The sequence below is a fragment of the Alternaria metachromatica genome (assembly GCF_023757995.1).
Source record: "Alternaria metachromatica strain BMP 0045 chromosome Unknown scaffold_48, whole genome shotgun sequence".
In the NCBI taxonomy this organism is placed as follows: Eukaryota; Fungi; Ascomycota; class Dothideomycetes; order Pleosporales; family Pleosporaceae; genus Alternaria; species Alternaria metachromatica.
This window is the reverse complement of record NW_026055539.1, coordinates 27,551-54,070: the sequence shown is the minus strand read 5'-3', so window position 1 is coordinate 54,070 and position 26,520 is coordinate 27,551. Positions and strand designations below refer to the sequence as shown.

Sequence of the window (26,520 nt, the reverse complement as noted above, 5' to 3'; positions counted from 1 at the left end):
GTGAAATTACTGTTCTTCATACATTGTATCCCACGTCCAACCGCGCACATGGCAGACACTCCCCAGCAACCCTCTACTGCAAACATCGCAGCCGCATGCGCCATACTCGCTGGTGTAACAGGCTACATGATCGGACAAGCAAAGTCACTTGGTTTCCTCGGAGGCAGCCCAATCTCTCAACCAAAGAAATCCGAGAAGAAAGAAAAGGCAGAAGACTCAGAAGATTCAGAGGACGAGTCGAGCGATGAAGACGACGACAGTGCGCCTGCAGAGTTCCCAGGTCACAACGAGGAGTGCAAGATGGTATTGGTAGTACGAACAGATCTCGGCATGACAAAAGGTATTGCGATTCTTGACACATCTATATTATCTGCAAAATGTCTAACCATACAACAGGCAAGATTGGCGCACAATGCGGACACGCGACATTAGCCTGCTACAAGCACTTCCTCCGACACGCACCGGAATCGACGTTGCTAAAGCGCTGGGAGCGAATGGGACAAGCCAAGGTGGCATTACAAGTCAAGAGCGAAGAAGAGTTAGAGTTGTTGCAGGCGCAGGCACTGAGCTTAGGATTGGTGGCACACATTATCCACGATGCGGGACGGACACAAATCGCGAGTGGAAGTGCGACAGTACTGGGTATCGGTCCTGCACCCAAGGGCGTCATAGATCAGGTTACTGGGCACCTCAAGTTGCTGTAAAGGGGCCTTGGGCATGGCGCTGCGTGCGACCCTGTCGACCAACGCGGTGGAATCAACTGAAAGGGCAAGGTGACGCCACGTCTCGAACATGACTCGTATGCATACCCGAGAGCTCTGGAGCAACGGTCGTGAAGCTCGCATCCGGTCAGGAGCGTGTGGTGATGGGAATTCGAGACGAAATTGCATGATGCACAAAGGCAATTTGCAAGATTCGGGAATTTTCGCCGAACATGGCGGTGAAACGTACGCAGGACGGCTATGGCGGTTTAACTGTAACGCGTGTACGGGTGCGCTATTCACCGGAGGCGAGAACAAACGAAAATGTCGAGTGCGTCTTGCTGTTGAGCGACGCGTGTTGTCCAGGGACTCCTGCTGGCAGCCGCAGGACGGGCCCTGGCTGCCCAACAAATGCTAGCTGCCATGTGCGCATGATTGATGGAATTCCGCGCGCCTGGGAAAGATCTACAGGTCTCGTGATATCAAAATAATCATAGCTTCCGTGCAGCGCAGAGGAATGATGTGCATAGAGCTTGCGCAGTGTAACTGTTTACCTTGTATGGGGAGGAATTTGATGCATTAGTGGTTCGTGGAGCGTGTAACAAGGTATGACGTGCATGCACTAGGCGGAAGCAATAGTGGCGGTGGTCGATGAGGTTGCGATGTCGCCCGAGGTGAGCAAGTACAGAGATATAGTGCGCGTAAAACCTGCCCACACGTGGACACTGAGATGGGTGCGACATTTGTCTGTCCCAGACTGTGGTATCGAGCCGAGATATTAACTGGCTGTTTGGGAGTTACAGCACACCTAGGTAATACTGAGTGGAGCTCTGCATCAAAGAGGAAGCGGGTACAAGGATGCCTGTCATACCATTATTCTACTTATGCCAGAAATCGCAGCGCTTCATGCAGCAGCGGCACCTCTCCACCAGCTCGTGGCGCCTAAGACGAATACTATCACCATAGCGTCGCTCACAACTGTTTTGTAGATGACGCTGTACCTGCCCACAGTCCTCACATAGCCCGAATACGGTGCTGGTAGGATGCCAGCGACCGTGCTGAGAATGCCACTTCCCTGTAATTGGCCCTGTTCGATGAAATAGCGCGAGGACTGCAAGACCACCTCGAAAGTCGCGAAGAGGTAAAAGAAGTGCGCAAAGTTCTGCGCTGGGGTCGACTGGCTGACCCAGTCATCTTCCAGCACATTATCGCGTGACATCTTGGATCCAGTAAACGGTGTTTGCAGGACAATGTAGACGGCGAGGCCAAACGAGAAGACAGAGTGTACTAAGCGCCAGATCCACGCCGAGGATTGCTCTGGCAGCGGCTCAGAGGCACCGGCACCGCCCTGCATGGCCGAGAACATACTGGCGAGATCGGGTGGCATGCCGCCTGGTGGTGCGCCAGCTTGACCTGGGGCACCGGGTATGCCAGGCATACCGCCAGCGCCTGCGCCCATCATCTGCTGGAGCATGGCCATCATGGGATCCTGCGACGCATCCGTGCCTGGGCCGGGGCCGAATGGGCCGGGCTGTCCACCCTCGAAAGCGAATGGCGAGGGGAGACGAGGCTGCGATGCCGGCGCGTAGTGGTGTTGCGAAATATCCACCTCATCTGGATCTGGAGTAGCCGTGCCAGACCCAGCGGGTGTAAACTGGGACGGGGTGGAAGCGGGTTTGACTAGAATGCCATTAGCCGTGCATTCACGCTGTTGTAGGACGGAGCTAGGGGGGGACTATGTGGAGGCTAATGTATTCGAAAGGGAGGAGCCGTTACCTGGCACGTCTTTCTCGAGTTCGCTGAGCGGCTTTGGTGGGCCGCCCTGGAGAGCAGTAATCTGCTGGAGACGTGAGGCGCCGGATTTGGCAGCCAGCCGCTCTCTGCGCAGTCTGGCCTTGGTTTGGGCGGGCGACTCGCCGGGCAGCGCGCTAGTCGCGGAAGCGGGAGAATCAGCCATGGCAGCGGTGGGGTGATGTAGAGAGTTGAGCTGTCGCGGTAGTTATCAATCGTGATCGCAGCGCTCACTATTGTTTGGAGGGGCTGAGGTCATGGCTTGGCGCGAAACTAGCGGAAGGCGCGACGGAACGTCGGAATCTCCCCGCTAGCACTGGCACTATCTGCACCTCTTCACATGAACGGCGACATGCCGAGCGTCTCCTTGCCACTCCCGACGTTTGCTAACCTCTCACTCGATCGCAACACCATTGCGAAGTTTGCCATCCCGACAGCCTGGGTCACTATCGCCCGTCACACGCGCGGTACGGGCCGTGTGATGTCCATTTGCCGGTCATCTTTGACCGATTAGGCTGGCCAGCACTCCTGCCTCTGGTGGAGTCGCTTGAGCTTACGACTTTCTTACGAACATGGCAGCCCAAAGGATTCCGCGGATGCAAGTTCTATGTCCACTCAACATACGAGGAAAGCTAATGCAGTCTTCGCCTGCTGTACCACTAACATGCATGCCGCTTGCAGCTTCCGGGCCTCTGGCTTGACCCGAGGATCGGGCCCATGGGAGGAAATATGAGAGCGATCCTTGTAGACCTGCGGTTTTCTTGCATGTCGGTCCCCAGTTCCAGCCAGTACAGGATGGACTACTGTGCTTCGTAAGCCCCTTTTCGATACGCATCCTCGCCTGCCCACCAGCTATTACTCAAACTTATCTGATTGATCTTGGGACCCCTGATGGCCGCCGCATGGGAAATCTGTATCAAGCGATATTGTGATACGAATGCCCTGCCAGTGCCATTTCACCATTTTTCTGGAGCTGGCGCCGTGCTATGTTTTCTCCACTGGGCGTGTCCGTCACTATAACCCCTATACACACCATGCGGACCATGGCCAGTTACTTCTCCTCATCCACATGTCACCGAATTCGTTAAATCGCTGTAGCGCTGCACCCGAACAGGTCATGAAGGATGGCCCTCAGCAAACTCCAGGCCCAAACACATCCTAGAGATCTCCTGCATCCGATAACGAATTGAACTTGGCGGTAGTCGAGCGTGCCTGCCCAATTCTTCGAGACTGCAACAGACCCACTTTAGCGGTCGCTCTTGCTGCTGTCGTAGCACAGCATCTATATCGCTCCTACCTAGACGACAAGGCGAGCGACAGCTCCTTCCATCGGGTTGTGCAACGGGTGTGACGCGCTCGATAAACACGTTCCCTACTCTTGAAAATTTATTTCTAGCTTTGGTTTCGTCCCAGCCCTTCTTTCCACATCGCTCCTTCTTGTGGCATTCACCTACTGACATGTATCCAAGCATGTTTGTTCCGGGCACCATGGCTGGGAGACAATCTTTCCGGTCGGGCCTCACTCACGCTGCACGTCTACTATCGCATCATAGAACCCAATCGACCTTGGCCGCTCAGAAGCCCTACTGGGATCATATCCAACCATGGAAGGGCGTCTCCAACGAGGAATTCATATCTTACAGATGGCAGGTACGTCGGTACAAATTTCTTTGGATCCCCACAATACACGATTAGATACAAGACTGACTTTCTTAGCTTCGCAATACCGTCTCCGATAAGCACAAGCTTTATCAGTTCCTCAATACGGCTTTGCCCGACAAACTACTGCGCTCGCAGCATGATCAACTCCGGAAGATTCGTACGAAGAACGATTTCATCGAGGATGCTGTGCGTAACTCATCAGCTCGCACCACCCTATACACATGTTGATGCTGACACGGACACAGATCGCTGCTATCAAGCTGGCACCCATGGCTATCCGCCTAACACCACACGTACTCTCGCTTATTGATTGGCAAAACGCCGTGGATGATCCTATCCGGCGACAATTTCTCCCACTTAGAAGCGGCATCATCCCCGATCACAAGAACATGGAGCTGGACTCTTTGCACGAAGAAGCAGACAGTCCCGTCCCTGGATTAGTCCACCGTTATCCTGGGAGAGCTTTGTTCCTGGCCACATCGATCTGCCCTGTCTACTGTCGCTTCTGTACGCGCTCCTACGCAGTCGGAGGAAACACCGATACCGTATCGAAGAAACCACAAAAGCCCAGTCGCAAGCGATGGGAAGTCATCTTCGACCATATCGCCAACGATGAGTCGCTCGAAGACATTGTTGTTTCCGGCGGTGACGCCTACTTTTTGCAGCCCGATCACATCAAAGAGATTGGCGAGAGACTACTCAATATTCCGCACATCAAACGGGTCCGATTTGCTTCGAAGGGGCTGGCCGTAGCTCCTGGTCGCATACTTGATGATAGTGATCCATGGGTCGACAGCTTGATTGAAGTATCTAACAAAGGTCGAGAGTAAGTCATTCGTCTATCTGCCTATGTGTAATGAGGCTAATATAACTGCGCAACTTTCAGCATGGGCAAGCAAGTCTGCCTTCATACCCACATCAACCATGCCAACGAGATCACGTGGATAACGGAGCTGGCCGCGAACAAGCTTTTCAAGCATGGTGTCATTGTGCGCAACCAGTCTGTTCTACTGAAGGGCGTCAACGATGATTTTGGACCGCTATCAGACCTCATCAAGAAGCTCTCAAACATCAACATACAACCGTACTACGTCTATCAATGCGATATGGTACAGGGCATCGAAGATCTCCGAACACCTCTCAGCAAAATCATCGACCTCGACAAGGAACTCCGAGGAACTCTATCCGGCTTCATGATGCCGTCCTTCGTCATCGACCTCCCTGGAGGTGGTGGCAAGCGTCTTGTCTCTACATATGAGACATACGAGGACGGCGTCGCGGAGTACAAGGCGCCTGGTCTTCCGGGTCTCAAAGGAACGAGAACATACACTTACTTCGATCCGAAACCTGTTGAATCAGCCGTACTGGAAGAGTTTCGACAAGGTCAGGTCCAGGCTCTGGAGAGAGGCGAGACGCTCGAGCAGTTCTTTGCTAAGTCACCTCCTCGCCCACCGATCCCTACTGGGCCGATGCTGCCTACGCCAGAGCAATCTCCCCGGCCATATCCAGGTATGATGGTGGAGCGACCTCAGCCATGGACACATGAACAAGCGGGGACCGAATCGGCATATGCGTAATCACGTGATACGCGTTATGCGCTCGCTAGCAACAGCGTCCTGTACGACACACACTTCTCCAACCTCAGAGGCGCGGCATTCGAATATAGACATACATTGACGACGAAACGGCCACATACCATCACGGCCGCTACCCTTGATCCTCTCTTGGCTCAAACAGGATAAGAATTTGGTCGAACGTTTCATATCACCTTATAATATTCGCTCACTTCTTTGTATCCGTTATCATCTTACATCTTCTTTCACCGTCCGTTCTTTGTATCAAGAATGGTACTGCAGATACTGCGCAAAAGTTTCAGTCTTACTACATAGATAGATCCATATTAAATTCCACCCTTTGTTTCTCATGCCACCAACTATCATTACTCCGTCTCCGCTAGTGCCGCGACTGTACAACATATGCTTCCATGTGCCCCATCATGAACATCTTCATCCTTACAAGATATCGTCTCTTGAGAGAAGACGTAATTGTTGCAGCTTGTCGAACGTGTGCCCCTGCGCGCCTCGCCAGATAGTCTGCTTACAGAACTTCTGCAAGCCTTATCACTGTCTAGTCATCATCGAACTTTCTCAATTGACATATTTCGAACGCCAACATGCTTGACACTAGTCACCTAGCTCCCAGGTCATAATCGCACTAGTCTGGATAACCTTCTCCTCGGCGAAAGTTCTTAAGCAAGTTGTGCACGATATTTTCCCGCTCTTCTACTAGACTCTTGTCGATAGCTTTATGCGCGCTGGCATGTACCGAGGTCTTGTGTACGATGGCATCGTCCGAATTGCGGTATTCGGCTAAAATCGTACATGTCGATGTAGGTGATGAAATTTGTATTCATGTCTTTGCTACGAAGTTCAGTGTGGAGGGCTTGCAATAGCTTTAGATGATTCTCACATATATCAGCGCGTAGTTCGATATGGGGAAGCGAAGTAGGATCAAAAGATAAGGAATGAAGAACACGGGACTAGTGAAGAAGGTGGTCAGAAATGTATTTATTTTGCAATTATTATGTACATGTTTTCCACTCTGTGCTGTGCTTATACTGTTGTGCTGCCACATTCATCACATCGGTTATACTCAAAAAGCTCTGAAGAAGGATTGCAACGGATTGATATCAAGAAATGAATCAAGGTTTAAGGATTGTACCTAGGCTTTCCAGCCCTTCTAAGCTCCCTGTCGGTACTCTATTACTTCTCTAGCACCCCAAAAAGAAATCATCAATGCGCCAAGTCATCGCACCGCGCGAATTGAACAAGCACTCCAACTCCCCAAAGGTCGACTGGGCCACAAAAGTACCTCCATAGTAGGTTGGTCCTGAGATCCACGAGTTGGTACGTTCGGTGCCGCTCTGCGAGCTCAGTCCTGTGCCGATCATATAGCAGCTGATAGAGCCAGCTGGGGAGGCCGTGGCGAAGTATTTGTACGAGAAGGTGTATGTAACGCCCCTGGTCAGGCCGTAAATTTTTTGGTTCAGAAGAGTGCCGGTGCCTGAATTGCCTCCTGTCACGCTGTAGGAAGAACCACCGCTTGGGCCGCCAGGGCCCACTCCCCATGCGATTGGTCCGTTGGCGCCGTACTGGGACTGAGACCAAGCTGCCATGCCATACTCGAAGCCGGGATTGTTGACGAGATTGACGCCACGAGCAGTGCATGTCGGCGCAGCAGCAACTACCGAGGTGACAATGGTAGTGCGGACAGGCAGAGTGGTAGTCACTAGTACAGTACCGGAGCTGACGGTCGCAGTGGTCGTAGTAGACGTGGTAGTGGTTTCTGTGACGGGGGTAGCTTGGAGGCTGCAGGCTGCAGAGACAGCACTGGGAGCAAAGTCGGCAAGAGGAGCAGGCGTGTCCTGAACAGCAACATCGCGCTTCTGGGGCGATTGAGTGACCGTTGTGGTAGTCGTGGTCACGGGCGCATCGGTGATAACAACAGTCGTAGCGGGAACAGTGGCAGTCACAGTGGCGATCACAGTCGAAACCTGCGTCGTGTATCCAAGAAGAGTAGAGCAGAACGGCTGTAGCGACGAAGCAATGATGGCAGACTTTGCGGCAGCGACATCGCAGGGCAGCTTGGGCTTTCCAGGATCGGCAGTGTTGGAGTAGGAGTAGCTGGAAGCAATGGTGTAGTGGTCGTCTCCACGGTACTGGCCATCGTTGACAGCCACGCTCTTCGCCCATTTCTGGGTGTACATGGAGCAGTATTGGCCTTGGGGCTCGCCGTTCTTCATCAGGACGTAGGTGTTGAAGAACTTGCACAGCATGCGGCTGTTGAGGTGCTCGACGTTCCATTTAGTCTCGGCTTCACATGCTGCGGCGCAACGGGCGGGTTCGAAGGGTTGGCCGTCGTTGAAGAGCTTGTAGCCCATGTACTGGATAAGAGTCAGCGGCTGTGTGTGAAAGAGGTGGTTATGAAGTGCTTACAGTATCGTCGCCGTTGCAGTCATTTGGGGCGTTGATCGCAACGTTTCCAAGAGACTCGCCGCTGTAGCCGTCTACGGAGACCACACGCTCGCTGTCATAGCCTGAAATTTGTTAGGAACTTTGCGATTCAACCATGTTAAGCACTCATGGACATACCATTTGATCCAGCAATGACTACGTGAAAATCTGCGCGCCATTGTCCGCTGTTGACAGCTGTTTCGGCGGTCACAGGGCTACCCCACAGCACACACTTGATGACTGTAGTGCTAGCGGGGTTGGAGCATGAATCGGCAGGAACTAGAGAAGGGTCCCTCTCATAGACTGTAGGAAATGTGAGTAAAAGCTATCACTTAGCGGAGTAGATAGGTAACACTTACAGATGTTGAACGCTGAGCATCCTTCCTTCTCAGTGCAAGAGTCGGCACAGGCTTGAGTGTCGTAGGTATCCAAGGTCTTGTAACCAAGATATGCTACGGCGTTGTTGCTGCCCTTCAAATTCTTGAACTTGCTCACATATCCAGCCGGGGTAGAGGCATCAGTAGCAGCCTTCGAGATCTCTTCCAGGGCAAGGAAAGCTTCCGGAGAGTCGGGACTTGGGACAGGTCCTTTTCCGAGAGGCTGTTCTGAGCAGTCCCAACCTCTCCGCTTCAGTGACTTGTCGGCAGATGCAGGGTCCGCAAGGACTGAGGCGAATGTGTCGGCAACCACAGCATCAGGAGAGTACGGAACGACCTTGGTACCGGCACCCTCGCCAAGCGGAGTCTCTGTGATGGGCGCGGCGGGTATCTCAGCGACCTCACCAAGAGGAATTGATTGAGGCAGAGCTGCTGCGCAGCCTGTCATGGCCAAAGCCGCGAAAGCGTGAACCGAGCGCATGTTAGAAGAAGGGGAGAAGTAGAAGGCTGAGGAGAGGATGTCGGCGATTGCTGCTGATGCGTAACTCTGTACCTGGGCACAAACAATCTTTATAGCTGTTCATGTTGGAGGTTCACAACACACTCCAGCGGAGCTGCCGATGCGATAGATCTGTGGCGTTGGTCTCGAAGTATCATGGTGAGCTGAGTTCGACGAGCCTCGTCCCCAGATTCTTTCAGCCCGTTCGAATGTGCAGATTGGACAAGGGACTAAACTCGCGTGATGGTAAGAGTGTGTACATAGGCGAGTATGCCAAGCGCAGACCAACGATAGCTGGACTTGGCCTCGAAGTGCAGGGCTGAAAAGATGTTCCCAATCTGGTAAGACGAGTACTTAGGCTTGCCATGACTAGAGTGAATGCGGAGTTCAGCAGTCTCGTGGGAGACGAGATGTCGCTCGATCAATCCGAGATCTCGGGAGGATTGTCTGGGGACTCGGGCGTGAGCGATGTTAGCGGCGGCATTTCACCACGTGCGCTGCGAGAGTCTTGCCGAAGCCTTCCTCACTTGGGTACCGTCTCTTCGTTGTTCGACCCGATGCAGCACAAGGGAAGTGAAACTAAGTTCTTTCCCCTGGTGAAAGTGTACACATCGAGGTAAGCGAGGATTGCTACCTTTATTGGTGGCTTGCTGGCGCCTCAGGGCGGCTCGTGCCTGAACTAAAAGAAAAGGTCCGAGCCTACAGCCTCTCCAGCCTTGCTGGGCCCAGGCTTCCCCACGACAAATGCACACTAACTGGCAAAGCGACATCTAGGCCATCGATGGAAACACCGGAAAAGAGTGTGTGTTGTTAAGTCTAACTGCTGTTTGCCATGGTGGTCTCGTCTCGCGCCGGTCACCGCCGCATGCGCCCACGGACGTTCACGGGAAAAGCACTCGGTACCATGACCTTGGGACGGCAGTAGCAAGCCACAAGACGACGATAGACGCAAGGCTGGTGAGTTCTGGAGACGGGCTGCAAGGCTCACATAGATGCCAAACAGAACTCATATAAACATCGCATCCTCGCAACCTCATGCTTCCGAGGTCTGTTCGAATGGATCGCGTGACATGCCTTCTTTTACCCGTCAATGCCAAAAGGTAACGAGCTATACAATAGCTGCATAAATGCGTTGGAATTTCCACCAAGTCGTGTGCACACAAGGCTTAACAAAGGCCTTCACACACCAATGGCGCCAGCGCAGAACAAGCGGGAACTCCGCATACAAGCGAGGGCTGTGGCTACCTGAGTATCTCAGTCTATCCCCTTACTCGTGATGAGCACGACAAGGATCTAACGCCACCGGCGTGCTAGCTGGGAGAAGGTCAGCACGAGCTTGATGCAAATTTGTGCCTGGGGATGGCTATGGATCCGAACGACAACACTAGCATTCGTTGTCATGTATCTGTTGCTCTTCATGGCGTTTAATCACTAAATGCATGCAACGACTTCAAGACATACACATGAGTGCCTGAGGTCTCTGTATCAGCGGATAGCATGTCCCGTAGTACAAACTCCTGGAGATTATACCACGAAACACGCTATCCACTGATACAGAGACCCCAACACCAGAACTCCCACCCCTCACAACCCCCTAGCCAACTTCGCCGCCGTCTTCAACCCAGTCCCAGGTCTCACATCCCCAACCCACATACTCTCCGCATCCCCATCAATCCCCTTCCTCGCCTTCTCAAACGTCTCCTCCATCTTCGTCCTCAGTCCACCTTCCTCATCAATCCCACTGTCCTTACCCCACAACTCCAGCGCCCTCTCCATATCGCCGCAAGCAAAAATATACTCGCCCAGCGCCATGTGCACAGTACCCAGCACATACCACGTCTGCGCCCTCTCGCGGTCCGTGAAGAAAGAGGGTTTGTTGGGTGGAATGAGCTCCACGGGGATGGAATGGAACCAAGGGTTTGAGGTAGGAGAGGGAGCGTCGCATGCCAGACTGAGGGCTTGGGAAACTGATTTCTCGGCTTGAAGGAGATCTTTCGCTGCTTTCCTGATTTCGTCTGTTGGGTTCGAAGTTCGCAACCAATGTTTTGTTGATGTGAGGCCCCGAAGCGGGATGGAAAGACTGATACCGAGGCCCAGCTCTGTCTTCCAACGCAGTCGTTGCATGGACTTGTTGAAGTCCTCCTCTTGGGAATGAAGTGTTTCGGCGTGCGTCAGGTAACCGTATGTCAGCGCGATGATAGTGGCTTGTGCATACTCATTCGCAAGCGTATATTCTTCCTTCTCCCTCGCTTCGTCCGCTAGATCAGCCAGTTCCTGTACACTGGCCATATAACTTTCTGCCGTAAACTTCTCGCCCATCATATTGTTCTGCAGACCCTCCGCGTACCGCGGAAGCAGATTCTGGCCATCAACTTCCACCTTGCCAAAGCCGCTCATCAGACGGAACAGCTCGAGCAGGTCTCCTTGTAGTTTTGACACGGGGAATCCATACGTGTTTACTATGTTGAGGAAGAGGCTACGCCCTTGAGCCCATGTCTTTGTTGCGCGGCTTGCTTGGTCAAGGAAGTTGATAAGCCGAGGAAGGTACTGCGCTGGGAACATAACGGAAGCGCGTTTCTGCGCACTGTTCTTCTCCACAAGGACAATCTCGAGGGCGTGGCGCGTACTTTTCTCTACGACCTCGCTCTTCGCTGTCGAGAAGAGGAGCCCAGAGTCTTCCAGCAACGTCTTCGCGTGCCGGGCGTCGCTTGTGTAAACATCGAATCTAACCCACAGATTCTTCTCGTAGAAATACGACAACGCGTCTTTGCTTATCTCCTTGTTGACAAGGAACAGTGCTGTGTTCACGGGGAAAGGGTTGCGTGACGCGGAGAAGGTCAAGATGCCTTCGTCTTTGGAGATGGTGTGCGTGTAGGACACGTTGGGTGCGCCGTGGTTTACGAGTTCGGTGTCGAGACAGTGCTTGTAGATGTTGTTGCGGACGGAAGGGGGGAGATCGGTTAGACCGAGAGGTCGCTTTCGTGGAATTTCGGTGAGGGACGCCGCTTTCATTTTGGTGGCGAGCGTGTTGGCGGTTGCTTCCATTGAGTCGCGCTTTTCGGCTGGGATTGGAGCGGTGGTTGCCATGGTTGGATTTGGGGGGTTGGAAGGGCTTGGTTTGATGTTAGTTGGGTTGAACATACTCCGAGACATCAATTTATGATATCTTAAAATAGCATTGCTTTTGCTTTTGCTTTTGCTGCTTACCTGGTTCAGTAGCTGATCGAGTGCTGTGATTCAATCTGGTGATGGTGTTGGCAAACTTCAGGTCGCTGAACGCGAATCGCAAGCTCAACGACGTCAAATGTCAACTCAATTGATCAAGAAGCAACCAAAGAGGAACGAATATGATTCTACGAGCAAGCATGAGCTCCATTGCGGGGTTTTATAGCTATCCCCAGCTACAGAGGGGTACCTGCCATCAAGTGCGGGGAAACAAGGATACATGTGGAGATCACCAGTACATGCGCGTGCGGATCCGAGTATGTTCCGCTCTCAACTTATAAGCTTTCTGGCTATACAACTACACAGCCAAAGTACATGCGTAGTGCTGATGGCACGCGCACGTGAAAGGTGCGGGGAAGCTTCTAGTCCGCCCAATCGGCCGCTAGCCACCTCCGCGGGGTTGAGCCTCATTGCCAGGTACGTACATGTGTCGATCTACTCTACGAAAGCGGTAAACGCCTTGAGCGGCTTGGTGGACTTGAACTCTAGCTCTACACCTGGAGCGACAAAGAAGATGTAGCCGGCGCTTAGCTTGTATTCCTTGCCGTTGCCCTTCATGGTTCCCTCGCCTTCGGTCACGATCATGACACTTGGTCCACCGAGCGACCGGATCGTCTCGGAATCGCCATCGCCCATGGTTGTGGCTAGCATGCTGAATTCGCTCAGAGGTGGCGCGTACAGCTGCGTCTTGCCGTTCTTGCTTCCATCGAAAGGCTTTGCTGGTAGGATCGCCTCCTTGGCGTCGTGTGGTGTGAAAGTCAAACTTGAGCAGAACATGTCGATGTTGTCGCGGTCGGCGCGTGGGCAGAAACCAGTGTTCAAGACGTTGTTTGATCGGGCCATGCACTCGATGATATCACCGGAGAGATATGCGTGGATACCGTCGGCGGGAATGTAGATGCTGTCGCCAGCCTTGAGCTGGAGGTAGTTCATGGTGATGAGAGCAACAAGAGTTCCATTATCGGCCTTGTCGTACTGCTCAGCCAAACGAGGAATCATGTCTGGGATGTAGCTGTGTTGGCCGAATTGCTCCTTTGGAATCTTCATGAGTGCGTCGTTGGTCTTGCGTACAGCGTCCTCGGAGGCCAGCAGCATTTCCTTGACGACGTGCTTCAGAGTCTGGTCGTCGAACTCAGGCTTCTTGACCTCTGGAAGGAAGGCTTGGAGTGGCGGTAGCTGCATCAAACGCTCGATGTCTTTCAGTTGCTTGAAGCCGCAGAAAGCCTCGAAGTCGCCTAGAGCCAACGCGATCTCTGGCTTGTGGTTGGGGTCAGTGAACTGATCCGGATTCTTTGCGTGTAGCTTAGAAGCCAAGTCTTTGTTCTGATACTGTATTAGTTGTGGAACAGATCAATGTAGAGACGAACATACTGGGTGCAGTTGCAGAGGTAGGGCCTTCGCTATCGACAGGACCTTGGGCAGATATGGCAGCTTGGTGTGGTTAAACTTCTCGGCAGTGGTCTTTCCCACAAGCTCATCAGGGTGTCTGTCGAGTACTTTTTGAAGGTCCTCACCAGTCTCTAAGACATATGAAGGCAATTCGGGATATGTGCCCATCCACCTGGACATGTTAGACTGCATTCGACAATGTAGTTCTGGCAACTTACATCTCAGCGTAACTTGTGTTCTCGTCAATCTTGAATTGTGTGCCTGGTGTCTTCTCGCACAAAGTCGCCGCCAGCGACTTTGAGCCCTGCTTTCCCCATGGGTACTGGTTGCACTCGCATCTCAGTTGCATAACCTTTTCGACCATGATTGCGGTTTACGATTTATTAGAGGGGTTAGAATAAAGTGTGATGTGAGAAATTACTCGTGAGTTGGAAGTGAATTGATGCTGGTAAGATGGCGATCCATCGCAGTTTTCTTAAGGGATTCGTCCCTTTACTGTGACAGACAGGCGACGTCATAGCGGGTAACGCAGAAGTAGCTGCAAAGCTATGAGCGTGTTGTATTAGCAAGCAGTCGTCACATCGCATGTGGATAAGGAAGGCGCTTGGCGATTGTACCGAGCTTCCGCTTTAGCTGTGAATCTGTCTTTTCGCTGGAGCTTCCCATGTTGAAGATCTTGACATAGAACCTCGCGAATCTTGGCGAGCGCTCCTCGAAGACGTTGCATTCTTCGCGTTATCTTGCATCTCACCATCTGGAACCGGAACTACCGTAATTCAATACTGGAAAACTCATGCGATGTTTCTTCAGCGTAGCGCATCCACTATGCGCTCTCTGAAGGTGAAAGTCGGCGAATACGAACGTCTTCGCAGAAAGGCCAAATGTCGGCGGCCTTTGGATCCCGTATCTGACTGATTGTGCTCAGCAAAGGCATGTGCTAAGTCCGTATCGCCTCTATTCTGGGATGATTGCGGGCTTGGCGAAGCCCATGGTGTGCTATCATTGAAGTTGACGATAGCCCGCTCGAAAGGAGATAACGCAACGTGGAAGAGTTGCACCACGTGCAAGCGCGGCGTTGAGCAGTAATCCGCTGGAGACGAGAAGCACCAACAACTTATATGCAAATCCATGTCTAATGCCAAAAGACACGCCGGTACTCAGGCAACGTGACTCCCCTCTCCTCAGCCCGCTGCCCCTGCCCGGCGGCCGCTAAGGCAAGGTCCCTCCTGCCAAGGCCCATCGCATCGCATCCCATGTCGTCGCGTGTCTAGATTAATTCGACCCTTTCCGCGACCGCACAGCATTCCCCCAGCCCCAGCCGTGCCTGTCTTCTGCATAGCGGCCGTCCATCTCTTTCGCATAACCCGCAATGTTCTCGTAACGAATTTCCACGCCCAATTCCCGACTTCACGATCTCCAAGTAGCCCATCGCTGCTCGCTCCGCTTTCACCAATCCCGAACCAAACCGCAATTGCGAGTGATCTTCCCGAGACCACGGACGCTTACGACACATCATGCATTTCGCCATGCCCCCGAGGAAAACGTCGCGACCACCGCCCTATGCCGCCCGCAACCAGAGTGGAGGCATTGCGATTCCGCCTGCGCTTAAGAACCTCCTTCGCAGCAGGGCAGGACGGTTAATAGTCGGCGGTGTACTTGGCTTCTTTGTCCTGATATGGATGCTGAGTGGTAGTGGAGGAACTAGCAGGAGAACAGCCTCTAAAGTTGGGGGTTGGACAGCCGCGAACATACCCAAGCCGTCGATAGGGAGCGGACCGCCCGTGGTGGTTATCACAACAATAGATCCCAAGGCGGATCCAGTCTGGATACAAAAGATCAAGAGCAACAGGGAAGAATACGCCAAGAAACATGGTACGTCTGAACTCTCTCTTCCCACCGATTGCGATATCAGAGTAAAGAGCCATACTAACCCCCCCTTCCCAGGCTACCTCACCTTCTTCCCCACCGCAGACCAATACCCCATCGGCAACTCCCCCGCGACCTGGTCGCGCGTCCCCGGCACCCGCCACGCCATGACGCTCTACCCTACCTCAACTTTCTTCTGGTACCTCGACGCCACAGCGCTCATCATGAACACCGCACTCCCCATCCACACCCACCTGCTCACGCCCGCCAAACTCGAAACCCACATGATCACCAACGCGCCCGTCGTACCGCCCGACAGTGTCATCAAAACCTTCAGCAACCTCAAGGGCGACAGAATAGATTTCGTCGTCACACAGGACAAGGACGGATTGGCGCCGAGCAGTTTCGTGGTGAGGAACGGGGAGTGGGCCAAGTTCTTCCTGGATGCTTGGTTCGATCCTATATACAGGAGTTATAACTTCCAGAAGGCGGAGAGTCATGCTTTGGAACATATTGTTCAGTGAGTTTCTCTTTTCCGAAGTCGAATTGGATTGCATGCATAGAGACGTTACTAACCGCTGAATCTCCAGATGGCACGGCACCATCCTGGCCAAACTAGCCATGGTCCCGCAGAACCTCCTCAACGCCTACGCAACCGGCCCCGCAAGCCCCAAAGACGGACAGTTCACAGAAGGCGATCTCGTTGCCAACTTCCCCGGCTGCGATAAAGACGGACGCGATTGCGCGAAGGAACAAGAACAGTTCTGGGCTATACTTGAGCAGGGCAAGAACTAGGAAAGAAAATGCCGGTGTCACCTTGAGGGCAGTTGCGCAACGTAGGAAGCTTTGGAGTAGAGCGTTGGAGTAAATGTGTATTGGATATATGTGAAAGAAAGATATTGGATAGGCGTAATAGGCGTATGGGAGACGCAATTGTCCTGGAGGTTACAAGTTAACGTGGCTGAATCGACGCATTACGGAGTTCATATACGGTGTAGACGAATATTATTGACACAAACGTTTAGCTTCGTGATCATGCTTCATATCCCTAATATACACAACTAATCTACACATACCCCTCCTTCCAAACCCTTACTCCCCACCCTTCGGTTTGCGCTGCTTCTTAACACTAACCATACTCCTCCTCGGTCTGACCTTCCTATCCCTACTCGCCACATACTTCGGCCCACTGACCGTACTCGCACACATCGGCCTCCTCTGTCCGACAAACTTGCCCAGTGGGCTAAACACTTCCACCTCAGGATAATCCTCCTCCCACTCCGCCATCTTATCCCTCATATCATCTTCGTAGAACTCTTCTTCAAGGACTTCCTCTGCATCCCGTCCTTCCTCTTCCGCGCGGGCGATGGCGGCGAACTTTCTGCTTTTACGCTCCTCCTCCTCCTTGAGGCGCGTGATGCGATCGAATTTCGCTTGATTGGGGTCTTTCTTCTCGAGGCCAGATGGCTTCCAGCCTTGGGGTCGTCGGGTCTGTGCACTGACTTCTATCCAGCCTACACCCTCAATCAGGATATCCGTGCTCCAGACGCGGAAGGGCAGGTTTTCGGGCTTCATCTTGCCTGCCACGGGGGAGGTGACGGGACCAGCGAGTTTCTTGGTCGCGTCCCATTTGAGCTGGAATTTACCGGCTGAGTCCATTTTGGGGCCAACGTGGGGGGCGAGGATGGGTGCGACTTGGAGCTGGCGGTCCGATGTTTGCGCTTGGTAGTCTATGGCTTTTTCGGTCCGCGTTACGTGCGGGTGGATGGGGACGAAGGGGTGGACGAGGAAGACTAGGTCGGGGGTGGCGGGTGTGATGCGGATTAGGCCGCCGCCGAGGATGAGGGATTGCCCGGGCTTGAGGGTGTAGCGCTCGGAGTTTATGCGGTTCTTCATTACGAGGTCGTCGTGGGCGGCGGGTTGGACAAAGGTTTCTAGACCGGGTGTTGTGCGGGCGAGGCCGGGGAGGTCGATGAGTTCGCCTCTGTTGTTGCCAAAGGGGATGCGGATTGGAGAGGCGGTGGTTCCGGGGAGTGAGGAGGCGATTGGGAGGACGGGGTATGGTGTGTACGGTTGAGGTGGTGGCAGGAGTGCATCAGGATCGTCGAAATCCTCCTCTTCGGCTTCTTCCTCGAGTTCTGCGGGAGGCTTATGGAGATGTTGCTTAGGTTTGTTCTTCAGTCGTTCCGTCTCGGCGTCCTCTTCGGCGAGCAGTGCTTGTACACGGGTGAGCTCTTCTAGCGACTTTGCGCTGCTGAGCATTGCTTCACGCTCGGCTGCGCTCCGTATCTTGCGCACATCTTGATAATCTGCTCCTCGCCCTTTCGGAAAGACAGCCTCGAAGAGGTTCGACTTCCCTACGTTGACCTTTCCGACCATCCAGCCTGCACCTCCGCGCTCCCAGATGTCTTCTTTGACTTGTTTGGTCCACCATCCCCGTTTTGCACTCACAAGCCGCACGTTGCCCAGTCGCGCATTCGCGTTCTGCCGTCCCAGTGCATCTCGAAGCACGTCTCGGACGTATGGCATCAGCACATCCACCTGCTCTTTCTTTGGCGCAAGCAGGTCAGCCCTCGTGATGATGAAGCTGACCTCAGCAATGCGATCATTGGCGACCCATCCCTTGTGTTTTGCGCGTCGGTTCTGGGTCCGAAGTTTGGGTATCCGCAGGGACGATTGGAGGTTTGGGACTATGGACAGCGGGAAGTCGGCGGCATCGACGACATGGTAGATGTGATTGCGGCGGTGGGGCGACTCTGCGATGGTCTGCTGTATGGATTCGACGGTCGGGTGGTGTATAGGCGATCCTTTGCGGTGGTGCAGGAGATTGTGGCATCGATCGCAGACGGGCGTCGATGGCGTTTCGTTATCTTGTGGTGTTTCGATGCTTTCGTCCTGAAGCCCCAATTCTCCGAGCAGCTCAGGATTTACATTCTTGAGCGCCTTGGCATATATGTCGTCTTCGACAGTCGCCTCTTTTTCCTTTTGGACACCGTCAAGGTATTCCCGTATCGAGTTGCGGTCTACGTCGTAGTACCCAGCCTCCCTCTTATTGTATATCTGGGATGGCGCACCACATCCTGGACATGCCCGTGGCAGTGACCTCTGGGTTGAGGTTGTGTCTGGTGAGAGTTTATTGGGAGGAGCGTCGCTGGTATCGGGCGGAGTAGAAGTGGCGTTGATTTGATCCTGAGGTGCTACAAACGTCGAATACTTCTTCAGAGGTTCTTTCTGCGGCGTTCGGCGGCGATGAGAGGCTATGGGCGCTCTGACCAATGCGGGACAGAGGAAGAGAGGGACCGAGGCCTCATGGTTCAGCAGCGTCCTGGCTTGCCTTAGAGCTGGTCGCATAGTGTACGGGAAGTCTTACTGAATGTCAACCCAGGTCAATTCACCCACGCGACGCGCCCGTTTGCCATGAAAATTAGTGAAGGCCGCCGGAGTTAGCAGGGGTGCCTCGGCTAAGCGAATCGGAGGCGATCGTGGCTGCCCCGAGTCATCGAAGCTCTCCCGCGAAAACGGGCGACGGGGAGTTTATTGCTTTTCTGGGGTATTTTGCTCAGACCACCCACTACAATAGTCTACGGGAAGCTCAATCACCCTCTTCTCTCCCTCTACGCTGCCCTCAACTCCCCTTCCACCCCGCACACAACTCAACCATGCTCGCGTCATCAAGAACGGCGCTGCGCCAGGCGGCGACTAAGCAGCTGTCCCTCAGGACCAGCGTCCGAGCTGTCTCCGCTTGGTCGCAGGTACCGCAGGGTCCTCCAGTAAGTGGCAAAAGCAATTGGGCCCCAGTCGTGTTTCACCAGAGCTAACTGACCCCCAGGATGTAAGTACAGCTCCTGATAAGATAGGCCATACCGTAGCTCACCGCCCCGCCCAAGGCCATTCTAGGTATCACCGAAGCCTTCAAGGCCGACAGCAACCCCAAGAAGATCAACTTGGGTTAGTATAAGCTCTTCAATCCGACATGGAAGGCGCGACTGACAGCTATCGACAGGTGTTGGTGCCTACCGTGACGACAAGGGCAAGCCCTACGTCCTGCCATCCGTAAGGGAAGCAGAGGAGAAGATTGTCAAGTCATCGCTCGACAAGGAATACGCCGGCATCACCGGTGTCCCCCACTTCACCAAGGCTGCCCTCAGGCTCGCATACGGCGCCGACTCTACGCCCCTCAACGACGACTGCATCGCCGTCACCCAGACCATCTCCGGTACCGGTGCCCTCCGCATTGGTGGTGCCTTCCTCGAGCGCCACTACCCCGGCGCGAAGGCCATCTACATTCCCACGCCGTCATGGGCCAACCACAACGCTGTCTTCAAGGACTCCGGCCTCAAGGTCGAGAAGTACCGCTACTACAACAAGGACACCATTGGCCTCGACTTTGACGGCATGGTGGCCGACATCAAGGCCATGCCCAAGAACAGCATTGTCCTGCTCCACGCCTGTGCCCACAACCCTACTGGTGTAGACCCTACCGAGGAGCAGTGGGTTCAGATCGCTGAGGCTGTCAAGGCTGGCGACCACTACCCCTTCTTCGACATGGCCTACCAGGGCTTTGCCAGTGGTGACACCACCAAGGACGCCTTCGCTCTCCGTCACTTCATCAAGGAGGGTCTCCGCCCCTGCCTGGCTCAGTCTTTCGCCAAGAACATGGGTCTCTACGGCGAGCGTGTTGGTGCTTTCTCCATCGTCTGCGAGTCTGCCGACGAGAAGAAGCGCGTTGACTCTCAGATCAAGATCCTCGTCCGCCCATTGTACTCTAACCCCCCAGTTCACGGTGCCCGCATTGCCTCTGAGATTCTGAACGACGCTTCGCTGAACAAGCAATGGCTTGGTGAGGTCAAGGGCATGGCTGACCGCATCATCACCATGCGTGCCCTCCTCAAGGAGAACCTCGAGAAGCTCGGCAGCAAGCACGACTGGAGCCATATCACCTCCCAGATTGGCATGTTCGCTTACACTGGTCTGACAGCCGAGCAGATGGACAAGCTAGCGAAGGAGGTAAGTCTATGTTTTGCAACCATCTTGACATCAGCAGCGCTAACCGCCATGACAGCACTCAGTCTATGCTACCAAGGACGGCCGTATCTCGGTCGCGGGTATCACCAGCGAGAACGTCGGCCGCCTGGCCGAGGCCATCTACAAGGTCAAGGGTTAGGATCGTCATGACAGTGTTCTACTTCCTTCCGTGATTCAGCGAACCTTGTGACATAACATGGCGCCAGCATTGTACCGTGCAGACAGCATCGGCGGCTAGATTATACAATGAAAAAGCATACGAGAAATGAAACGGCTCACGATCTTACAACCTCCTTCGTGCCGTCTTTTGTGTTCTCGGATCGAAGTACCTGATTCGTTTAATTTGGTCGATCCTCCAATCCTTCACCGAAGTTTTGTTCCCACTCAGACTTCACCCACTTTATCCCCACACCCCACGAGTGGTTGGTCCTGTCGTTTGCGAGTTCATCGGTAATATACAGATCATTACCTAGCATAGTATCGCTGGAAACTCGCACAGCACTGTGCAATGACGCTAGTTCCCGTGCGCTGGGACATCGTGATCGCGAATGACAAACGCACGCCTACCTGTCCGGTTTCACTCACTTGCATATGCGGGATACCAAAAGGGTGTTCAAGGCCTACAGGCGGAGCTGCTTCGGTTTGTGTCGCGCCAAGGTCTCCGAAAACAACGAAGCCAAGTTTTGTGTGCTTCACGGTTCGACAAGTTGCGCCGGTACCGCACACCGCATCGTTCAGCAAGTGACCGTACCGATGAAACCGTCACGCTAACTACTCCACTCAGTGACCCTGCAGCTGCGATCCGCAGGTTCCTTGTCCTGCACGTCTGCATCACGAACGCTGATCCCAGACGCCTCTACGCACTATTGCTTCCGTCATCCGTAGCCCCTGCTCCAGCAACAGGAAAGTATCGAAGCGTTGCAGCTCGGAGGAGGCCGGACGAACGAGCATGATTCAGGTGCATTGCAGGTTTCTGCGAGAAAAGAGGTCAGGGTCCAAGGTGCATGCCTGTCTGTGGAGTGGGTGCCCGGGCCTATGGCGTTTATTCGTTTCCAAGACGCACGTGCTGGCAAAGGTTGGAATTATCTTAATAGGACCTCTACACGGCCGTTGAGAGCGCGCAACGCATGGAATCCAACGGCGACCTGTCGAGGTATTTGTGCGCGGTACATGCTGCTAGCCCAACCCAGCAAATGAGTTTTCAGGGTCCGGGTGAGCATGCACGATGACGATGGCTGGCGGAGTGACGTCGTTGTTCTCACGACGAAAACCAACCCTCGTCTTTCTTTATATTCGTACGCTGGCACCCCGCCCTGGCCCCTTCCAACAGCGGGAAATGGCAGACTTTCGAACGCTTCCAGGCCTTCTTGGCGCCCTGTCAACCGCACTCATTTTCCAGTCTTTGCGCACTCCACGGTCTGCTCTGCCGACGGGACAAAGCGGTGCGAGCGAGGGTCGCAACTAGCCCCATCAGCCGCAGAAGATACCACGGTGCGGGCAAGCTGCCAGGTCAGAGGGCAGACTCCACACACGACCCGGGCGCGTTACCTTACTTTTGGCCGGGCAGCCGATGAGGGCGATGGGGGGCATGGTCGCCAGTCAGCCGCTGGAAGAGGGCAGAGTTGGCTCTGTGACAGGCGATCCACGGCGAGTGAAGGCTGCCGATTGACGTCGAGGTATCCACCCACATATAGCGAGGCCTTATTTCTGTGCCTATGATTCCGTGGCCCCCCTCTTTTGTGGTGATGCAAACATCGCCAATCTCACTTCTAGAACCCTCGCGGCTGTATATGAGCAGCGTGCCCGTGACCACCAGTGCCACAAATTGCTTTCTTCTTATCTCACCGACTCGACGTGTCGTCCCAATCTACCGCGAACAGGATAGCTTTGTCGCTTCCCTCGGCAGCCGCTTCCGTCGAGACTATAGCGACTAAACGAGCAGAGGGGTTGACTAGACTAAGAGGGCTTCTGTACGTAGTAGTTCGGTAGGCAGCGTAGCAGTCACACTCACATCTCCCACTCTGCCCTGCGTCCCGAGACATTGCCCTCTGCAGAAGACAGCAGCTCTAACAACGGCGCTCACAGCAACAACGGGCCGACCCTTTCGTCATCCACTAAGCCCCATCGAGCCGCAGCCAGTGAATCGGACAGCCGCACGGCCCACTACTGAGGCGCGAAAAAATATCCGTCACCGTCGCGCCACGAGCATTGAAGCGCTGCGACGCCAGTACACGAAGGTGTCGACAGCATCCCGCGAGGTTGAAGAGCGCTTCCCGTACATCGGATTTGCTGTTGCGTCCTGTTCAGCATGTCGGTTACCGACGACAAGGTTCGTGCTGCCCCTCCATGTCCTGCCTGCCTGCTCCTGCCTGGCCCCTCCATGTCTGCAATTCTCCGCACGTGTCATCCGCCTGCTGTCCCTACAACACTGTCGCAACACGCGCCTATCTATAGCTCAACCTCCTAACCTAAGACTCCCCCCACAGAACGGCGACATCATGTCGATCCCTGGCGCCGAGGACCAGATCGACCCAGCCACCTTTGAGCAGATTCTCGAGATGGACGAGGACGAGGTCGAGCGCGAGTTCAGCAAAAGCATCGTCTACGACTTCTTTGGCCAGGCCGACCAGACCTTCAAGAAGATGGACAAGGAGCTGTGAGTGCCCCATGCGCGCCCTGCGATATGCGCGCGACGACTAACGCCACCCAGCGAGAAGAAGGAGGGCAAGTACCTCAAGGAGCTTAGTGAGCTAGGCCACTTCCTCAAGGGCTCGTCCGCCACGCTCGGCCTCACCAAAGTCAAAGACTCGTGCGAGAAGATCCAACACTACGGCCAGCTCAAGGACGACGCGGGCACCAAGGACATAACAGAGGAGAAGGCGCAGGAGAACCTGGCCAAGATCATCAAGCAGGCAAAGACGGAGTTCACCGACGTCAAGGAGATCCTGAAGAAGTTCTACCAGGACGAGGGCGACGAGGAGGAGGCGGAAGAAGAAGCCGCGCCCTCTCCTACTGCGGCAAAGAAATAGAGACCGCGTCAGCCAGAGCTACGGCGCGAGCACACCAGTCTCGCACTCGCCACGCTCAGCTGGGAGGAGTCGGTATCGGTAGCAGCCCAGTCTAGGACCGTACGCTTCACGGAGCGACAATTGCGACTCCGAGCTTTCCGCTCTACCGCGACACTTCCTCATCCTTGACGAACTTTCTCCTGCGCGACATTCCACCATCTCACGTTCCTAGGAGCGCTTTTTGTGTACATGCCGTCACCGGGTCAGCGAGGAAATTCCAGTACTCTACATAGCTTGCCCTCAATTTGTCTATTTGGTTCCATCGCACTTGCATAGATTACGAATGAATGTTAACTCTCCCTATCGTCATGATGAATGTGTTGTTGCTCAAGCGCAGAGTAACACTTCACATGATCGCAATGCAGCTGTAAATACTTTAGACAAGTATCATCCATTGGAACTAATACCATCCTAACCCCTCTCTGAACTATATACACCGTGACATGGAACGTTCCTCAGCCCTACGGGTGAAAGGGCCGAACGTGTGCCCAGCGGCGGCGCATGTCACTCACCCCACCTTCGGGACCTACGTCACTCTTCGCACATGGCGTTGCCGAACTTGGTGTTGCGTCTGATAGGTTGGAAAGCACGCTTTGATAGGCTCAAGACCGCGCCCCATGAAAAGTCAACACCATGAGTGGTTCCATCGTCAGGCCCTTTCTCGGTTCCGCCGTGGTAGTGTGGTAGTCTTGCCGGTGCTGCCGTGGGATCATGTGGCGTTTGGTTCGGCGCGCCTAGAATCGCTCTTTCCTTGCCGTGAACCATTCATTTAGTTGCGCCCTGCGCTTCTCGCGCCTTCCTTGTCTTCTCATGCTCTTTGCGGCCGTCTTGCATCGAGCTGCGCCTGGACCAATCAGCCGACGCACTACTGTTACTACTGCTATTGCGCACTCCACTCGTTGCCTAGCAAAGAACAGAGCAGCTAGGAAAGCCCAATACGTTCATTCAGATCAAATTTCCTCTGTCGGATTTCACACCACATCACCAATCATGGGCAAAAAGAAGTCAAAGGGCGAATATAACGACTTCTTAGATGGCGAGAAGCTGCGCGACAACACCGAGATCAGAACGACATTACAGGGCTTTGCATCTCGAGACATCCCATCACCATCAGTACAAAAAGACCAGAAAGACAGCAAGAAACCAGGCAAAGGCGGCGCAAAGAAACCACAACTCACCCACTTCCTCTGCCTCCCCCTAGTCACCGACTCAAGCCGCCCGCAACTCCAGCAAAGACTCGAGAACTTCAAAGAAGAGCTATCAAAAGATGGACCCGTCCCCACGAAAGCCGTCCGCCCAGTCGGCACCCTGCACCTCACCCTCGGCGTAATGAGTCTCTCTCCGCAGCAACTATCCTCAGCGCAAGAATACCTATCAGACCTCGACCTGCACACCCTCCTACGCGACATAACCCACCTCCGCGTCGCAGAAGCCGCCGCCGAAAGCGGCGAGATAGCCGAGAACCTCAATGCCGCCGCCATGCCCGACACGGACGCTTTGACAATCAACCTAGAATCCTTGGTTCCGATGCAAGCGCCGCATAAAACAAGTATATTGTATGCGGAACCGAGGGATGTGTCGCAGCGACTGCAGCCGTTTGCACAGGCGTTAAGAGAGAGGTTCACGGAGATGGGGTTGTTGGTTGAGGATACCAGGCCGTTGAGGTTGCATGCTACGGTTTTGAATACGATTTATGCGAAGCCGAAGGGGAGAGGGGGGAGGGGGAGGAGTAAGAGTGGGATGGTGAAAGATGGGTTGAGGCATGTTGATTACAAGGTTTCGCCGAATCATCATGGGAATGGGGTGGTTGGTCAGACTGGGAATACAGACACTAATATCCATGATGGACCTGGAGAAGACGGTGCGTCGACAGCAGGGTCTGTGGATGGTAGTGCTGCCGAGGCTTCAACAACAGAGTCACTCCGTCCGATCGGTGAAGGACACGGTCCTGATGGCAAGAGCTGGATGCGCTTTGATGCCCGCAATCTGATTGAGAAGTACAAGGGTTTTGTCTGGGCGGAGGGTGTCAGGGTGGATAGAGTGTGTATTTGCAAGATGGGTGCGAAGAAGATTTGGAGTGGGGGTGCGGAAGGACAGGGAGAGGTGGTGGATGAACAGTATGAGGTCGTTTGTGAGAAGGAGATATTTTGATTGGAAGATGGTACGCAGTGTTTGCGTGGAATTGATGTATGGCGTTCTCGAAGAGAAAGGTTTAGCATATGGACTGGCGTTTAACGGCGTTGACATGCATTAGAGTACGATAGAGACGCTTTAGCAGTCTGCATAGCTATCATGGCAGCGGTTTCACGACAGTCTCTTCATCCACAGCAATATCCCCCATTTCCTTAGCAAAAGCCTTAACCCTCGCCAACCTACCCACCACAGCTTTGATAAGCGGCCATTTATCACATCCGAGCACAAACACCCCCCACAACTGCGCCTGCAACACCTGTGGCACGAGACACACATCCGCCATACTCAATTCATCGCCCACACTATACCTACCCCCACACTTCGCTATCATAGCCTCGTAGGCATCGAACCCCTCATTCAATTTCATTCTGATCAATTCCAAACGCCCCTCCTCCGTCGCCTTCGCAACCTCACACATCCTTACCCCATTCCCTCGATTCGCAAAAGGAAACATATCCTGCGTCACCACCGCGACCAGCTCCCTCACCCGCGCTCTCTCCTCCCTGTTACCTACCAGCGGCATCAAAGGACATGCCCCCGGAAACATCTCGTCCAGATACTCTAGTATAGCAGTTGATTGCGTGAGCACAAAGCGTTGTTTAGTAGAGTGGCCTGGTGTGGTGACTTCGTGAATTAGGGTAGGAACAGCGCCGCTGGGGTTTATGGCCAGGTACTGTTTTGTGCCAATGGAGGTGCGTGTGTATTTCTCCA

The 26,520-nt window shown here is 54.0% G+C and overlaps 11 protein-coding genes across 11 annotated transcripts; 6 read left to right on the top strand and 5 right to left on the bottom strand.

The window, feature by feature from the left end:
• Positions 1-48: 48 nt before the first annotated feature.
• On the top strand, positions 49-704 carry J4E83_010616 (uncharacterized protein; the record flags this gene model as incomplete). The annotated part of the gene is made up of 2 exons (XM_049337497.1): positions 49-340; positions 397-704. The coding sequence occupies 2 exons, from the start codon at positions 49-51 to the stop codon at positions 702-704; spliced, it is 600 nt and encodes a 199-aa protein (XP_049183366.1).
• Positions 705-1,605: 901 nt separating this feature from the next.
• J4E83_010615 (uncharacterized protein) lies at positions 1,606-2,658 on the bottom strand (the record flags this gene model as incomplete). Its single annotated transcript, XM_049337496.1, has 2 exons — positions 1,606-2,381; positions 2,478-2,658. The coding sequence occupies 2 exons, from the start codon at positions 2,656-2,658 to the stop codon at positions 1,606-1,608; spliced, it is 957 nt and encodes a 318-aa protein (XP_049183365.1).
• Positions 2,659-3,962: 1,304 nt separating this feature from the next.
• J4E83_010614 (uncharacterized protein) lies at positions 3,963-5,731 on the top strand (the record flags this gene model as incomplete). The annotated part of the gene is made up of 4 exons (XM_049337495.1): positions 3,963-4,142; positions 4,209-4,340; positions 4,400-4,980; positions 5,041-5,731. 4 exons carry the CDS (start codon positions 3,963-3,965, stop codon positions 5,729-5,731), a joined length of 1,584 nt encoding a protein of 527 aa, XP_049183364.1.
• A 1,193-nt stretch (positions 5,732-6,924) lies between these two features.
• On the bottom strand, positions 6,925-9,025 carry J4E83_010613 (uncharacterized protein; the record flags this gene model as incomplete). The annotated part of the gene is made up of 4 exons (XM_049337494.1): positions 6,925-8,097; positions 8,150-8,250; positions 8,306-8,470; positions 8,527-9,025. The coding sequence occupies 4 exons, from the start codon at positions 9,023-9,025 to the stop codon at positions 6,925-6,927; spliced, it is 1,938 nt and encodes a 645-aa protein (XP_049183363.1).
• A 1,602-nt stretch (positions 9,026-10,627) lies between these two features.
• On the bottom strand, positions 10,628-12,130 carry J4E83_010612 (uncharacterized protein; the record flags this gene model as incomplete). Its single annotated transcript, XM_049337493.1, has 1 exon — positions 10,628-12,130. One exon carries the CDS (start codon positions 12,128-12,130, stop codon positions 10,628-10,630), a length of 1,503 nt encoding a protein of 500 aa, XP_049183362.1.
• A 573-nt stretch (positions 12,131-12,703) lies between these two features.
• Positions 12,704-14,021, bottom strand: J4E83_010611 (uncharacterized protein; the record flags this gene model as incomplete). Its single annotated transcript, XM_049337492.1, has 3 exons — positions 12,704-13,591; positions 13,640-13,829; positions 13,876-14,021. 3 exons carry the CDS (start codon positions 14,019-14,021, stop codon positions 12,704-12,706), a joined length of 1,224 nt encoding a protein of 407 aa, XP_049183361.1.
• A 1,150-nt stretch (positions 14,022-15,171) lies between these two features.
• On the top strand, positions 15,172-16,318 carry J4E83_010610 (uncharacterized protein; the record flags this gene model as incomplete). The annotated part of the gene is made up of 3 exons (XM_049337491.1): positions 15,172-15,529; positions 15,602-16,043; positions 16,114-16,318. The coding sequence occupies 3 exons, from the start codon at positions 15,172-15,174 to the stop codon at positions 16,316-16,318; spliced, it is 1,005 nt and encodes a 334-aa protein (XP_049183360.1).
• Positions 16,319-16,615: 297 nt separating this feature from the next.
• J4E83_010609 (uncharacterized protein) lies at positions 16,616-18,874 on the bottom strand (the record flags this gene model as incomplete). Its single annotated transcript, XM_049337490.1, has 1 exon — positions 16,616-18,874. The coding sequence occupies one exon, from the start codon at positions 18,872-18,874 to the stop codon at positions 16,616-16,618; it is 2,259 nt and encodes a 752-aa protein (XP_049183359.1).
• Positions 18,875-19,182: 308 nt separating this feature from the next.
• On the top strand, positions 19,183-20,687 carry GOT2 (Aspartate aminotransferase, mitochondrial; the record flags this gene model as incomplete). Its single annotated transcript, XM_049337489.1, has 4 exons — positions 19,183-19,293; positions 19,393-19,471; positions 19,527-20,530; positions 20,586-20,687. 4 exons carry the CDS (start codon positions 19,183-19,185, stop codon positions 20,685-20,687), a joined length of 1,296 nt encoding a protein of 431 aa, XP_049183358.1.
• A 2,169-nt stretch (positions 20,688-22,856) lies between these two features.
• Positions 22,857-23,577, top strand: J4E83_010607 (uncharacterized protein; the record flags this gene model as incomplete). The annotated part of the gene is made up of 3 exons (XM_049337488.1): positions 22,857-22,877; positions 23,035-23,204; positions 23,259-23,577. The coding sequence occupies 3 exons, from the start codon at positions 22,857-22,859 to the stop codon at positions 23,575-23,577; spliced, it is 510 nt and encodes a 169-aa protein (XP_049183357.1).
• Positions 23,578-24,606: 1,029 nt separating this feature from the next.
• J4E83_010606 (uncharacterized protein) lies at positions 24,607-25,767 on the top strand (the record flags this gene model as incomplete). Its single annotated transcript, XM_049337487.1, has 1 exon — positions 24,607-25,767. One exon carries the CDS (start codon positions 24,607-24,609, stop codon positions 25,765-25,767), a length of 1,161 nt encoding a protein of 386 aa, XP_049183356.1.
• Positions 25,768-26,520: the final 753 nt, after the last annotated feature.